The sequence below is a fragment of the Falco naumanni genome, chromosome 6, assembly GCF_017639655.2.
Source record: "Falco naumanni isolate bFalNau1 chromosome 6, bFalNau1.pat, whole genome shotgun sequence".
Lineage (NCBI taxonomy): Eukaryota > Metazoa > Chordata > Aves > Falconiformes > Falconidae > Falco > Falco naumanni.
In genome coordinates this window covers 77,755,316-77,770,507 of record NC_054059.1, presented here as the reverse complement: position 1 = coordinate 77,770,507, position 15,192 = coordinate 77,755,316, and the positions used below count along the sequence as shown (strand labels likewise).

At 45.6% G+C, this 15,192-nt stretch overlaps 1 protein-coding gene across 2 annotated transcripts; it reads left to right on the top strand.

Annotated features, from left to right (window-relative positions):
* AGT (angiotensinogen) lies at positions 1–13,410 on the top strand. 2 transcript variants are annotated; one of them, XM_040599420.1, is made up of 5 exons: positions 1–90; positions 5,648–6,461; positions 10,214–10,478; positions 10,926–11,070; positions 11,716–13,410. In XM_040599420.1, the coding sequence occupies exons 2-5, from the start codon at positions 5,672–5,674 to the stop codon at positions 11,905–11,907; spliced, it is 1,392 nt and encodes a 463-aa protein (XP_040455354.1). In that variant the 5' UTR covers positions 1–90; positions 5,648–5,671; the 3' UTR covers positions 11,908–13,410. The 2 variants fall into 2 exon arrangements, with proteins under 2 accessions (XP_040455354.1, XP_040455353.1); XM_040599419.1 differs by having other exon boundaries at positions 5,645–6,461.
* The last annotated feature ends 1,782 nt before the right edge of the window (positions 13,411–15,192 follow it).

Here is a 15,192-nt window from a genome sequence, read left to right as displayed (position 1 = left end):
TAAAAGGGGGAGCCAAGCGCCTCTGCAAGGTAGGGAAGCGTGGGGCCAGAGGAGAGCGCGGACCTCTTCGCTGAAGAGCAGGTTTGAGAGGTCTGTGGCTCTTTGTACCTTTACTGCCAGTGTCGCAGGGAGGCATTTGTTAGCAAAAGCGCGTGGGCCCTGGGCTTGCTTTGCATAGGGGATGCCTGTATGCTTCCCAGCCTTGCTATCACCTTTCTCCATTCCTAGTTGCTGGAAAGCTTTTTTTTTTGCCCAGGTTTGGCCCCATGCAGGTTTTCTGGTACAGCTCTCTTCAGGGAGCCAAATCCTCCAACCCCGAAGCCGAAGGGCAGGACAGAGACTCTCTTCTTTCTGAAGCTGAAGCTCTATTTTTAAGCACACGCTTGTCCTAAAACATGGCAATCCAACAAAAAAAGCCGGACAACAGGGTCCACGTATAGTAATTGGAATAATGCTTGTGGACTCCTGCTTAAAAATGGCTCAGAAGTGAAATGAAAGACTAACTGTAATTAAATCTTACTAGGATGAAATACATTCCAAGAGTAGCAGTCTATGTTCTCCACAGTCTGTGAAGTATGTTCCAAGAGTAGCAGTCTATGTTCTTCATAGTCTGAAACCTCCTTTAGTAGAAACTTTGAGAAGATAAAAGACAAAGATCTAAGAAGTGTGCTAGTGCATGATGCATCTTGATTAGGGGAATATTAATTGGGTGAGTATAAGTGATGGTCAAATTAGGGGGCTGTTGTGTACAGGGACTTTGTAGTAGGGCATGAACATAAGGTGAAATCAAAGGATCTCCCTCATTACTGAGGCCAGCCACATTCCCAGTAGTCTGAAGGAGGAGGAGCACTGGTGAAAGTGGGTCATTGAACATTTTCTGGTGAAAGTTTTTTTCTGAAGAAAGCTGGGTATTTTAATTCTGTGACTGTATTGACTGGGGGGGGGGGGGGGAGTCTCCTGCACTCCTCAAAGATATTGACAGCATTTTTTGTTGACAGAAGACAATAGAACTCAGTGCACAGGCACCAAAAGAACCCCAAAGGTCAACTAGGCTGAAAACCCTGAGAACTTTAAACTAACAACTGATCTTTATTCATGTGACGGAGCCAGATTGGAGTTATCATTCAGGTGCCTCTTGCTCCTCCTCTTTTGTGGGGCAGCATCCCCTGCAGCCAAGGATGCCTGACTTGGGGCTGGTACCTATAGCAAAAGGAGACCACCAGCTGCAGTGTGACTCAGTCATGGCTTGCAGGGGAGCTGGGAGCAGGAGATACCCAAACACCGCCTTCCAGGTGCTACAGCACAGAGGCACATGATTTAAGGAAAAAAATAATAATACAGTAGCTTCAGATTATATGATTTCCCCTTCTAGTGTTTCTTGTCCACAGCAAACATAAATCTGGCAGCTGTAGTATATGTTACTAGCATCACTTAGAGCTTATTAGCCAAAGTCAATAATTCTCGTTAATAAGGATACTTTTCAGAGTGTTGCAGAACACAAGGCGCCCGCCACTGAAAGAGCCTAGGTTTCTTTGTCCCCGATACTGAGATTATCAGGCCGGGTTTGCTTTTTCCCTGTGTTCGAGCTTCGCCCAGGGGGATGTAGCAGAGCAGCCACAGCTCACAGGCACAGCATGACCTGGCCGCTCCTGCACACCACTGGTGCCTAGTGCCTCATGTGGGGCTGTGTGGGTGGTGGGGCAGGAGACACAGGTTTGGGCTGTGCTGTCACACGTCCCACCCGCACCTCCACTGGCCTCTGAGGGACCAGCTTTCTCCTCCAGCATGCCTGTGGGAAGGACTCTCTGGGGAAAAGGGGAAACAAGGGGAATGGCAACCCAAAACCTAGCTCGTTCTCATAGCATTTAGCCGAACAAAGTGCATTTTTGATGGAGAAACTTCTCCCATTGCCTGTATCTGTGGCTGGGCTGCATGCATTTTGTAGCTGGCTGGAGATGGTACAAATGCTCAGGGACTGTTCTGTTGCCAGGTGCTTCCTCAGCTGAGATGTCCATGCAGCAAAAGGACAAAACACCGTGAATATTTCAAACTATTTGTTTAAGCCTTGTGTGCATGATAGCATGTCATATGGGCCTGGGCTCAGAACTACTTTCAGACTTCATTAGACTTAAGGTCATCAGACTGTTTAAATGAAAAGCAGGGCTGCAGAGACAGAAATTCCCAATCCCTTTGGTGTTACATGCCTGGCACACGGCGCTTGGGCTGGCAGGACTCGGCTGCCCCTGTCTCCTCCAGCTCCAACAGCTCCGACTGCCCTGGTGCACTGAAAACATCCCTCTCTCTCGGCTCTCTCCTTGCACCCAACATCTAACTGGGCACAGCAGTACAAACCATGCCTGACTGGCCCTCCAAAATCAGGGCATGGATGTTAAAACAGCCCTACTCCCATTATAGCCATGGGATTTTAATTACAAACTGTAACAGGGGCACCGTGCAAGACCCAGTCTAACCCAGCTGCATCATCCCTGGTTTGATTCAGTGTTTACTTGATTAAAGAGGAAGAAGGGGCACACCAAAACTGGAGGACCATTTCAAAAGCAGCAGAAATATCTCCAAATCCCATCCCTTTTGCCAAATAGGACTTGGGAAGCTGAGACTGGGAGGCATGAAGTCTCTGTGATCCAGCTCTGGCAACCTCATCCGTTTGGCTTGCATCCTCTTCTTTTCAACACATTTCACTTTGAAAAGGAAAAAGTACAAACTTTTGATCTTCTGGGTAGATCAAGAGGGAAAGACAGGGTAAAAATTGAGAGCTTAATCCTTTTATTCTGCAGTAGCATACATGTCCCACTCACTGATGGGTACCCAGGCTGCAAGGTAGAGATTAAAGGCAATTTGTCTGAGAAGAAAAAAATCTGGTCCGACTGTACAACAAATACAGGTACAAAGAAATCTGCATTCCTTTCAGTCTGGCACAAAACAAGCTGAGTTATTTTCAGCTCCTGTAATTTGTTCTTCTGCACAGAAAAACGACTGTGTCTGTCTTAGTAAATGTGTAACCGCGGGCTACACAGACGTGCTGGGTCTGGTTAAAGGTTGTGTATCCATCCCTGAAACTTTCTGTGTGGCCGGTGTTGAGCCATGCTCTGGTTTCATCGGGTCCTGTCTGGCCTAAGCTAACTTTTTTTGCCCCCCCCCCCCCCCCAGCCTGTGATGTAAAGTAGCTTTGTGTAACGCCACTGCAGACGTGTCGAAAGGGCCATCCTGCGGAAAGGGCATAAATCCCCCCGCAATCACGCCGCCCGCTCCAGGGGGAAGAGGGCACGCGCCAGGACGGAGGCGAGTAAGCACACCTAGATTCACTTGGAATGCCCGTTTTTCAACTCGGGATTCCGTGCTTTTCTGAAAGGCTCAGGGCTGACTCCTTTAGGGCTTTCTGCAGGTGGGGCTTAGTGCAAGTGCTGGGGTGAGAGCTGCTCCTCTCGTTTCTGCTCAGGAGAAATGAGCTGACATGGTGGCTCTGGCAGCCTTGAGAAGTAACCACCAGGCACCAGTGATACCAAATTGCACAGCCTGACTGGGAGGCACGGAGACATCCTCCATGCTCCTACGGGAAAGATTAAGAAATGCTTCCAAGGAATTGCATGATGGAGACAACAGGGTGGGAAGAGCAGTGCCTCTAATTTGGGGCTTTTTGGTCTGTTTTCCTGAGCTGTCTCAATCAGGATAATGCAGTGAGTAGTCTGGAAATGCACAGTGGCTGGGCTAGCAGTGAAGATGAAGTTGGGAAGGCAGGTCCCAAGATAATTTTTCAACTGGTCATAAGCAACGAAGAAGCTCTGTGATGCGCGTCACCTGCTGCCGGCGGGGCTGGGGAGGCAAAGACAGGGCAGGGAGCAGAGAGGACAGCAGCACTGGCTGCGCTGCCTGCACGATAATTTAGAGGATGGGATGGGAGTTAACAGGGAATAGCAATCCTTGGATGAAGGCACAGCGCTGGAGATATGCAGCAGGCCCTCCCTTGCGTGCTTCTGGGGAGCAAATATTTTCAGGCCTGACTCACTAGGAAGATGTTCAGAAATTCCAAGGGACCATCACCACCAGCAGAAATGCCATTTGCAAACCAAGCTGTTAGACAGGAGCCTACAGCCTGGGAATTTAGATGTGTATGTTAGCAGGCATATCTACTTAACAAGGTGTGTCTAATTACCAAGCATCTGCACATCTCAGGTTTTTGCATTTGCAAGAGAGTGGCGATACTGCAAACAGGAGTATTATTAGGCGTGAAACACTTGGGGGTCCCTCAATGAAATGAATATGATTACACACAATAAATCAGGATGGAAAGGTGCCAGGTCTTGAATGGCTGGATTTAAACCCAAACACTTTTACCCTAAATTAAAATGTTGGTGAGACAGATAGTGCACTGTGTCCTCTCAAAAGGCTCAGGCTACTGGAATTGCAGTACCTGAGAGGCTGGTGTGACTCAAAAAATCTTAGAGAAAGAAGGCAGGGAGTGGAGTTTGGTCACTGCTGAGGCTGTTAGCAGTTTGCCCATCCAATGAGTCTGCAGAGCTTGGAAAGGGGAAAAGAGAGTGAACAGAGCTAAAATAAATAAGAAATGACTAGTAGAATGAAAATACAGCTCCAAATAACAGCATTTTGGCCAATAGCTGCATAATTTCCAATGCATTTGGGTCTCAAATACACAAATTCAAGGCTATATGCTAGAAATCCAGGGAAGGTACAGCAGAGCTATTAGTTAACAAAAAATCAGATACAGTAAAAGTGAGAATTACAAAAATGCAAACTTTTTCAGTGTATTTGCACATATGTGTGTATGTATGCATGGGTGTGTATGTGTGCCAATGGCTTTCTCATTCCCAATATGCAGCAGAGCCTTTGTGCCAAAACATCAGTGACATCCATATCCAGTCAAACTCTCTACTTCTTATCAGGAAAAACAAGAGCAGCAGGTAGTCTTTTACCACAGGAGAAGACTACCTGTACTTTGGAGTAAAACTCAGCTTACCCCCTCTAACTCTGTATTCAGATAAAGAAGGTTCTGTGAAAATGGTTTCAGTGTCAGCACATTTGTATAAGGAAGCCGTCAGTGTGTTTGCCTAGAAGCTGGAATGAATGTTTGCACTGGGCTATGAAAACACATAATGCTCTGCTAGTGCCAAGTATTATGCTGACTGGACATATAAAGTGAAATCATTCAGTGGTGGGACTTTAAGAGACCTGGTTCCCGACCCCACTTCGCTTAGCCTGTCTGTGTACCAGCCAGATTCATGCAGCAGTTTGCAGAGACAACTGACCAGGTCCCACAGGCAATATCGTCGCACTATTACAATGCCCTGCCAGAACCAGCACGCTCTAGCTGGCAAGCCCAGCTGGCTGGCGCGCACAACCGCACTGCTTCCCATGCTAAATCATTAGGGTGCTGCAGCGGGTAACGGAGTCACATCTGTGCTTAGCATTTCCCCACCTGCCACCATTGAAACCAGTGGCCATCTCATGTTGGACTTTTCAGGGGGCACACTCAGACCAGCCAGCACTAAATACCGAAATTCCTGCCTTTTTAATTCCAATGCAGCACTAGCACCTCACCCTGTGAGTAAGAGAAACTGTATTTACAACAGGCTAATCAGTCTTCTTTCCTCCTCACTTTTTCTTTCAGCAGACGCCGTGGAAGCAATTTCCCGACATGAACCTGATAGCAGAACTTCTCTGTTTGTTGGCGTGCCTCACCACACTGACTTGTGACCGTGTCTACGTCCACCCTTTCAATTTGTTTTCTTTCAACAAGAGTACTTGTGAGGAGCTGGAAAGCTTGGTACAGGAGGGAAAGAAAACTTTTGTCCCTGTCTCCATCAAGTCCCAAACCACACCTGCCTATGAAGACGACCTGAACCAGGACAAGCTGGAAGTCCTGAGCCCGAGTGGCCGGAGGAGGCAGAAGATGAGGTACCTGAAGGACTTAATCTATGTCCTGGGTGCACGGTTTTACAGCGTGCTGCAGGAACGGCGGCAGGGCCAAAACGTGCTCCTGTCCCCAACCAGTCTTTATGGCTCCTTGGTGTCTCTCTACCTGGGCGCCTCAAACCAGACAGCAGCTGATTTGCAGCGTTTGCTGGGATTTGTTCCCCGCTCTGGAGATCCTGACTGCACCTTCAAGGTGGATGGACACAAAGTCCTTTCCAGCCTGAGGATGATTGAAAGCCTCGTCAAGAGCAGGGATGAGGAGTTGCAGTTTTCCAAGATGCTCTGCCTGTTCTCTGCCCCCAGCGTGCCTCTATCCCAGCTGTTCGTGCAGGACTTGCTCCCTTCTGCTGATGCTCTCTACGCCCGAGCTGTTGACTTTACAAAACCAAGCGAGGCAGCAAAGCAAATAAATGCCTTTGTGGAGGCCAAAAGCAAGGGCCAAAGCAAGTGCTTACTGACAGACATCGACCCATCTGCTGATCTGCTGTTTGTGCTGGACGTCCACTTGGCAGGTATGAGGCAGCACTGCTTGTTTCAGGGGCAGGCTGGGTGGCGGACAGGCAGTGCCTCTGCTCCTGGGAAAGATGATGAAAGGCTGGACCACTGCTCCATGTGCAGTGCCCTGCTCCCTACCGCTGTGCTGGGGGTCCTGCCTGCACTCTGCCATGAGCCAGCAAGGGCAACGGGGAGGAGGTGGAGGGAGATGGCCTCCTAGAAATTTCCCTTGTCTAGGAAGTGAAGAATTAGGAATGGTGTGGGAAGATGAATGAGAGGTATGCGCAGCATTTCTGACTGCAAAGGAACCAAGTCATGAGGGGCCTCCAGCAGAAATGATCAGAGAGTAGCTTTAAAGCAAGCCAAAGAAATACCTGTCCCCAGAACCTGTGGAAACACAGGGAGCTGGGTGTAACAGGCTGGAGGTACAGATTCAAGAAAGGCTGAAACACGTAATGGCCATGACTCCTCCAGTCATTAAACACAGAAGTCTGGAGGCAACTTCTGGGCCAGGAAGGAATCAAACAAGCTACCAGTTATGGAAGTGGGGAGCATATACAAAATTAGAAGAATTAAAGCGATGTCTTAATTACCTAGGGTTGTTCCATGCTGCTGTCCCAGAACGCCCCCTGCACCGTAGCTAAGCCTCCTCTTCCAAGCGTAGCTGCTTTCCAACATCCCTGTGACTGAATGCGGTATCAGAGACCGCACACTTTAGGGTTGCTTGCCTACCAGGGAATGTATTTCAGAAAATTTGCAGTGAGCCGTAAGTTTCTAAGCAGGCCTCTGCTGCTAAAGGCAGAGCTCTGGTGCCCATGGAATGCTTTTGTGCCTTCTCCTTCCCACCTGAAAACTGGATGTCAGGTTGTCTTTGCCTTTCATGGGTGCTGTCATAATGGATCTCAGCTCTTCAGGCAGCTGTGAGCATCAGCTTTCTCTTCAGTGTAAGGTCTAGAGATGATACTGCAAAAATAATTCTCGTGTTACAGACTTCAGCATGGTCACAAGAGTTTTCCTTTAGCAGAACAGCTTTTTCCTCTTCTTCTGTATTGGAAACATATAATTTTATTAGCTTAGGAACACGTTTGAGGGTCTGAGTCACTGGGTCAGCTCTACTACCTTCTCTCTCTCAGAAGGGTGAACTTGAGATGTAGTCTCCACGTGTGGGATGGAGAAAATTGGCTCAAGAACAAATGAGTTGGATAAGCAAGTCTCTTCTAATAAACACAGGAGATGACTTCAGCAGTTGCTTTGCCATTTGGCTGTGGAGAGCAACCACGACAGCTAATGCTGTCATGTTCCATGTCTGTCCCTATAGCTGCAGAAAGGAAAAAGTATATTTTTTTGATCTGAAACACATTATATATGCTCCTGAGATCCTATCAACAGCCATAGGATTGATTACATGACAGAAATCCAGACTAAACAACAGCTAAATCTTCCAGTGGTCTCAACTGTTGTTTGCTTGCACACAGTTGTTTTTACATTTGTAGACTCGCTGCTGAGCAGAGGCTGCCATTTAGAACCCAATACATAACATCAGGTGCAAATTTTGCTGAGACGAGACTTCTTTTGGTTTTTTTGAAGTTGCAAAATAATTGCAAACTACTGAATGAAAATAGCACCATGGGGTCGCACAATCTTAAGCGCCCTTACCTTCTCTCTTTTAAACGCTCTTCTGAACAGACAACCCTCAACAACTTAGTGTTAACTTGAAATGTGGCAGGATGCTTTTTGCTATATTTTAAAAAAAAGTAAAAAGTCATAGCTTTCCACAGGAAGTCATCCTCTCATTAAGCTTGCCAGGCTGGCGTAAAGCCTGTATCACAGAACGTGGAGATCATCACCTGAAGCAGAGAGGTCCAACATTTCTTTCCTGCACTCCCAAGCCAGTACTGCAGCATACTCTTACTCTTGCAGGCTAAATCTTCACTCATGGCTGACAGCCTTTTTCACTTCAGCTATCTTGTCTGTATTGTAGACACAGGTTTCTTCCCTGCTCTGATGTGGCTGCCAGAAGGCTGCCCAATCCCACAGCTTTAGTGTTCCGATAAAAGATCTCACTGTAAGAAACCATTTCTTCCAATGTGTCAGCTATCACTTCCTATAGCAAGGATGTTCATCTTCAGTTTTCCTTATATTACATTCTGGGTGTCTGAGGCAAAAAGCAGGGTTTCTGTAGTAAATGCATCTCTCCCATGTCCTGAAAAAATGCTGTGAGAAACAAATAGTCTTATTAAGACTACGAACATCTTTTGGAGCACTTTCAGGGGAGCAGCTAGTTACACATTTGAGGACACAGACGTCCAGACCCTCACCAAGCAGAAGGCCACAGGGAGTCGTTTCACACAGTGGTGCTGGTTTGTCAGTTCACTACTGGCACAATATTAATGGACACAGCCCCAAAGTCAGTAGCAGAGCTTTGAAATTTTGCAGTATCTTTCCCAAGACTATTTTAAACCAATTACTCTCCCACCTTCATACATTTAGCTATCTGAATGCTCAGTTCTTCTTTCTTCCTTTTTATTTAACTCTGTTGCAGTCTTGACTTTTGCTATCCTGTGAGAATAAATTCTGCAGGTTATACAGACCCCGTGAAAGTGGCTCCTTTCTGCTTGCCTCTCATAAGAAAAAAAGGTGAACAACTCTACTTCCCTATTCTTTGTTTTGCTTACACCTTTCACATCTCCTACCTGCCGCTTCTTTTTCGGTGAAGTTATAGTAGGTGAAAGTGCCTAAATGCTCTTCTTACACAAACTCATCCAACTTATTTAAGAGGCAAGTGTTCCTATGCAAAGCCACTTACTACATATTAAATATATTAGGGTCCAGCATTTATCTGGATTAATTGGAGAATAGACTAATCAACAGTACAGCCAGACCAGCTCCTATTTTATACCAGTATTAATTATTTAAATGTAAGGAGCTCCTTTCTTTACCCCAACGTGTACATCTGTTTTCCTAATTCCCCCAAACAGCAATTTTGAGATTTCTGATCTTTGCCCTTCTTGCTGATGGCAGTAGTTTCTTTAATGCCAACAGGATTATCTGCCTAACTGGGCAGCAGCACTGATCTATGGCAGTGAGCAGATAACCTCTTGAAATGCAAAGCTGCACAGAAGCAGCGGGAGGTGAGAGCAAGGCTTTCCATACTTGTGAACTGGGTAAGAAATCTATATTAAGGTTTAGCAAGCATTCAGGTACGTCCTTTTTAACCTCCTTGGCTCAATCAACACTTGGTGCTACGCTTACTACCTTCCCCATCGCTTTGGTTCATGCAATGGCCAAGGGTGAGACCTCAGCCAGAGCTTGTGCTGCCTTCCCGATCCCGAATCCGCCTGGCTGCCTGCGGGTGCTCCTGCAGCCAAGGGCTGGCTCTGATGGGTGCGCTCCCAAACCACCACCACCACCACTCAAGGGATGGAGAGGAAATCCATCGGCCAACAAGGAAGCAGGCAACCAAGCAAGCAGAACTACTGTGCCCAGAAAAGGCCACAAAGCCAGTAGAAATCTTGTGGCTTTGGCTGCAGTCCTGATGGTCGCCGTCCCTGTGCAGCCAGCCTGCACCAGCCTCTGCCTGACGCTACCAGAAAGCATAGTAAAGGCAAAATACATATGCTTGTAGTAGCAAAACATGATTTTATACTTGCGACCCTTGTCTAATGCACAGTGTGTTGGTTTTAAATGAACGTATATACTGGCTAAGGGGCAGGGGGGAGGAGTGAAGAAAGTGAAGAATAAATTTCTTCTTTCTCAATCTGTTTTTCAGTGAACGTTAAGCAAGCCTGCCAGCTCAAAGAGCCTCAGGAGTTCTGGGTGGATTCAAACACGAAGGTCTTGGTTCCTATGTTGTCAGTGACGGGGACATTCAAGTACAACACTGATGCTAGTGGGACTTTTTCTGTGGTGGAAGTCCCCATCAGCAAGACTGCGCTGCTGGTGCTGCTGCAGCCCATCAATGGCAGCGAGCTGGAACACCTGGAGTCTGAGCAGCTGTTGCAGTCCTCAGCTTGGCTTCAGCAGCTGGCCCCAAGGTAGGGATGAACAAGACAGGTACCCCACACAGGCCTGACGGCTCACTGACCGGGGTCGGATCCTGCCAGGGAGGGTTTAACACCCAGCACCAAGGGGAACACCTGCAAACCTAGGGGTCTCACTGCGAGGGAGCTCGACTTCAGTGGGATTGGCTTTTTATCTGGGGTGTTTCAAGGAAACGAGCAAGTGCTTTTCCATAGTTGACAACACAGGACCCATGAATTGGGATGATCTGGGGTTTAAGTGTGACCAGGGCAGATTTAAGGCAACTTCCCACTTGGAAACAACAACATGACACCCATCAGCCCTTGGTAGCTGTCTGTCCCCACATACTGAGCACTTCTTGTGGCTGTTTTCACATGCCCGTTTCCCAGGAGTGCCCAGATACCATGCTTTCATAGCGGGGAGCATGCACTTGCCTCTCTCTCTCTCTCTCTTTTCTGCAGAGAAATTAAATTAACACTGCCGGAGTTAACAACAGAAGGCAGCTCTGATCTACAGGAGCTTCTTGCAGATATGGAACTGCCTACACTGCTGGGAAAGGGGGCAGATCTCAGTAAAATAAGCGATGCCAATCTAACAGTTGGAAAGGTACAGTACACATCACTGGCATTTAAAAATATGCCTCCTGCTCAATTTCAGCCTCTTTAACTGTACAAATTCACCCAGAACAAACCCATCAGAGCCATGTGGGACACATGCTCAGTAGGGAACTTTCAAGGTGACTGAACGATGCAAATATTCCTTCGATTAACCCTTCAGCAGCAACAGGTTTGCCTTAAACTCTTCAAATTTCATCGCTGCAGCCAATACAACACGTGCACAGGGATGAGGTTTGAGATCCGAGTGTGCTGCACATACAAATCAGGCTGCATTTGTTACCACCTCCAGCTCAAATACCTTCAGGCACCACAGCAGGAGTGTATAGTAGAGGCTGCAGGTACTGGGCTGCTGAGGATAACCCTCCATCACCGAGGGACTAGGAAGTTCTGTCAGAGGCTGCAAGGGTACCAGGATTTCCTACAGCCCAAGTGTACAAGCAGCTGTAGAGCTTTTCCCTGTTATGGAACAAGTACTCCATCTTTTTAAACATCCATGGAGTCTATCCCGTGCTGCTTACAGCTGATCTAAGTTATTGATTACTTCATGTGCTTTATCGTTTACTCAAACTCTCATCTGTCTCTTTGCTATCACGCTCTGGAACCATCAGAGTTACTTATATGTTTTGCTTTACAGGTAATAAATAAAGCCTTTTTCAAACTGACCGGTGGTGGAACAGATCAGCCAGAAGACCCCACAGCACAGAAGGAAGATGTGGCGGTCCTGGATGTAACACTGAACAAGCCCTTTCTTTTAGCTGTTTTTGAAGAGAAATCAAGGGCAATGCTTTTCCTTGGCAGAGTGACAAACCCTCTGAACAGGGCTTAGTGCAAGCACAGGGGATAGGGAGGGAGGGGAATGACATGCATTTCCCATCACCTTCTTCTTATTCATCAGCTAATTTTACTATCTTGTTGAGTGCTCTGTTTAGCCTGGACATGAAGCAGGTAGTGTCTGAAATACAGCTTTCTGAAAGCTTTTAAAACATTGCAACGTTTCATCCTTGTTCATCTATTTCATACGAGGCGACACTAAACTGTTCCTCCAGCTTCTCTTCCTTATTCCCACTTTGTCTCCTTTCTGTCCCCAGCTCCCTTTTTTGATCCAGTGGGGACAAAGCCAGCAGGGCGCTGACTTAAAAAAAATAGTTTTATAAGCCCAAGCAGCATTTACTAGAGAAAGGTGTAGCAAAGGGCCTCTTCATTCTTTAAGAGGTCACTTTACAATTTTTAGTTTGGAGAGTTTTGCAACAGAGACTCCCTTTTATGCTACAGTGAAAGTTTCAGCTATCCACAGAGATTTCTGTCTTCATCAGCAACATTTTCCTTTAAAACGCTGCCAACAGCACAGGCAAGCTTCACTTGTCCCACTGAGACAAGATTTTCTGCCTTGGAAGCAAAAACACATTTAGAGGAAGTTTCTTCTTTCCGCAGTCCAGATGGATACATTCATTTCTTAACTCTATGGAAAAGCTAAAAATAGAGTTTGGTAGCATTAATGAACAGTGATGGATAATTCTCATAGCTTGACAGAATTATCTCTGACTTTTTAGGAAAAAAAAAGCCCAACTATTTTAATACAGACCCATTCCTTGGGTTACTTTCTAACCTGAGAGGCATTTATTACAGCCTTACATCGAAAGAGAACATTACCGGTTAGAGCCCAGATATGTAAACTTTAACATATCAAAACCATATGTTCTTAAAAACTAGTATTAATGGCAATAATCTGTACTAGTATAAATGGTGGATGTGCTGGTACGCATGAATAAAAAGGTTTCAGTGGTCCAATCCAACTGTTCACAGAGTCATAAAGGTTTGAAACATTGAACTGGAACGAGAGATTATTAGATGGCTCTTGAATTAGGAAGTGAGGAATTGGAAATGAAATCTTGGTACTAAGGAAAGCCTCTCAATGGAACAAGGATTTCCACTTCTAATCTCCAGATTTGCCTTTAACGCTGATGGCATTTAGAAAATATCTGCAGACCTCTTTGGTATATGATGCCAGATGTATCCTACAAAGCACGGTAGCTCATTGTCATCCAGAGTGGCCCAAATGTCTAATCCAAACCCACTAATGCCAGTGGCTTGCTATCGGTGATGTAGATAACGTGACAGATCCTTCTGGGGTGTTGGAAAAGACTAGTAACACAACTAGATAACGCTAGGATTTCAAGTGCCATGATACAGCATCCATGTATTTATCCGATTACACTGTATGTATTCCAGCTAACATCTAAATACTGTATTCATACATAGAAGCAATTAACTATAAACATGCAGAGATGGAAAAATGCAAATAAACCCACTTCCAAGTTGCTTTGCCACACTTCAGTTTGGTTTACGTCCATTACTGCCTCCCTTGTTCTGGCTTCTGAAATTTGCTCCAAGTCAGATTTATGTTTTTTTTTAAGTCCCTGAATTGCAAATTTTCATGCAAGACAGCCAATGGTATAGCTGTAAGCATGAAGCCTGGCAGCTCCCAAGTGTTTGTACCAATTTTAAAGTTACCCATTTATTCATTAAAGGCAGAAGGTAGCATCAGCCACAAATAAAATTTCTGACCACAAAATGTTCCATTTCTATGTTGATGATGGAGGACAATGAAAGGAAGCCCCAGCCACGCTGCCAGCGAGTTCTGGGACAAAATGCTATTATTCGCTGGTGGGGGCTGCATGCTGTTGGAGGACTCCATACACTGTCCAGTGGTATACAGGCAGAAAAACAAACAAGCAAAATCTAGCATCCACAAACCCAAACACATTTCAGAAAAGAAAAGAAAGCACCTCTCACCTCTCCACTGACACCCTGGAGAAGAAAAGGGAGGAAGAAAGGGCAGAGACAAGGAACTAGAAGTACACTGGTCAGAGCAAGGCCTGGGAAGAGACGTGCTGGAGCAAGCACTACAGTACCCAAAAGTTAAGCAATCTGTACTTGTACCCACGCACCTGGATATTTAAATGGTAAAAACCCCAAACCAACCAAAAACTAAACAAACATCACACACACACACTGAATCTCTCCACTTCCCCAACAACGTATAGTCTCTTGAGACTTGTTTCCGACATCAATTTTACAACTAAAATTCTTCTGGCATTTTGTACTTTTCACTCTCCTGCAGTGGTGTCCTTCAGTTCCACCAGATTCCTCTGCCAGGCACACAGTGATGCACATCCTAAGCATCACTCACACACTGAGCTCTAAGCTGCAGTTTACAGCTCAACAGTCTAGTGAAAGAAACACCTAAAATCATGCTCTAACAGGTGGGAGATTTGGAAATGGAAAACAAAGGCAAGGACAGGCTTTTTACGTTTCATCAAGACAACATAGTTCATCCCTGAGCATAGCTGACAATTACGTGGGTAAATTTTAAAAAAATAAGTATGTATCTAGACAGCTTGCTCCAGTTCAAGCATGAAAATACAACTGCTGATGGAAAAAGAAGAGTAAATGTCATTCAGTATTGAGTGGTCTGGCCAAACACAGACATTGCCAGTTATCTGCAGGTGATGAGGTTAAAACAGCCCGGTCCACTTCTGGTATAACTCACAAACTTGAGAATCCAATTACCATTTTAGAGGAAAACATGCCATTATTCTTTCCCTCCTTGATGCTACTATACAAAAGCTCTTCCAGCTAATTCTTTCCAGAATTAGAAAGGCATAGCAAGTTTTCTAGAAGTTACAGAAGAAGAAAAAGACAGAAAATCTGCGTTACTGTCATGAAGTACAGCGCACTTAAAAAAAATATATCTGTGGAACAGGAATTAGTAGCAGAAGACATCTCTGTCAGAACACACTTACATGGTAGATCCTCTTCTCCTGACTGATCCACAGTATTGGAAAATGCTAGAATTTTTTTTACCAAAGACAAAGCCAATTAACACCTCTTCTTTCAACACGGGTATCACACAATTTTTTAAATAATGCCATATTCCACTGAAAGAAAATTAAATGCGATTCAAGTGAACAAAAGATGGGGAACTGACATAAAACCAGTGATGCAGACATTTACAGCAATCACAGGACCATTCAGTAATTTTGATTTGCTATACGATGTTATTTCCTGCCTTGAAATTAAAGCTGGTCTTCAGTGGAAAAGAACAGAATTC

What these genes read in the sequence shown, in the direction of transcription:
- AGT (XM_040599420.1), top strand. Translation starts at nt 5,672, where the DNA reads ATGAACCTGATAGCAGAACTTCTCTGTTTGTTGGCGTGCCTCACCACA. An exon ending in GCTGGACGTCCACTTGGCAG is followed by an intron (nt 6,462 to 10,213) that starts GTATGAGGCAGC and finishes TCTGTTTTTCAG; the next exon opens with TGAACGTTAAGCAAGCCTGC. An exon ending in CCAATCTAACAGTTGGAAAG is followed by an intron (nt 11,071 to 11,715) that starts GTACAGTACACA and finishes TTTGCTTTACAG; the next exon opens with GTAATAAATAAAGCCTTTTT.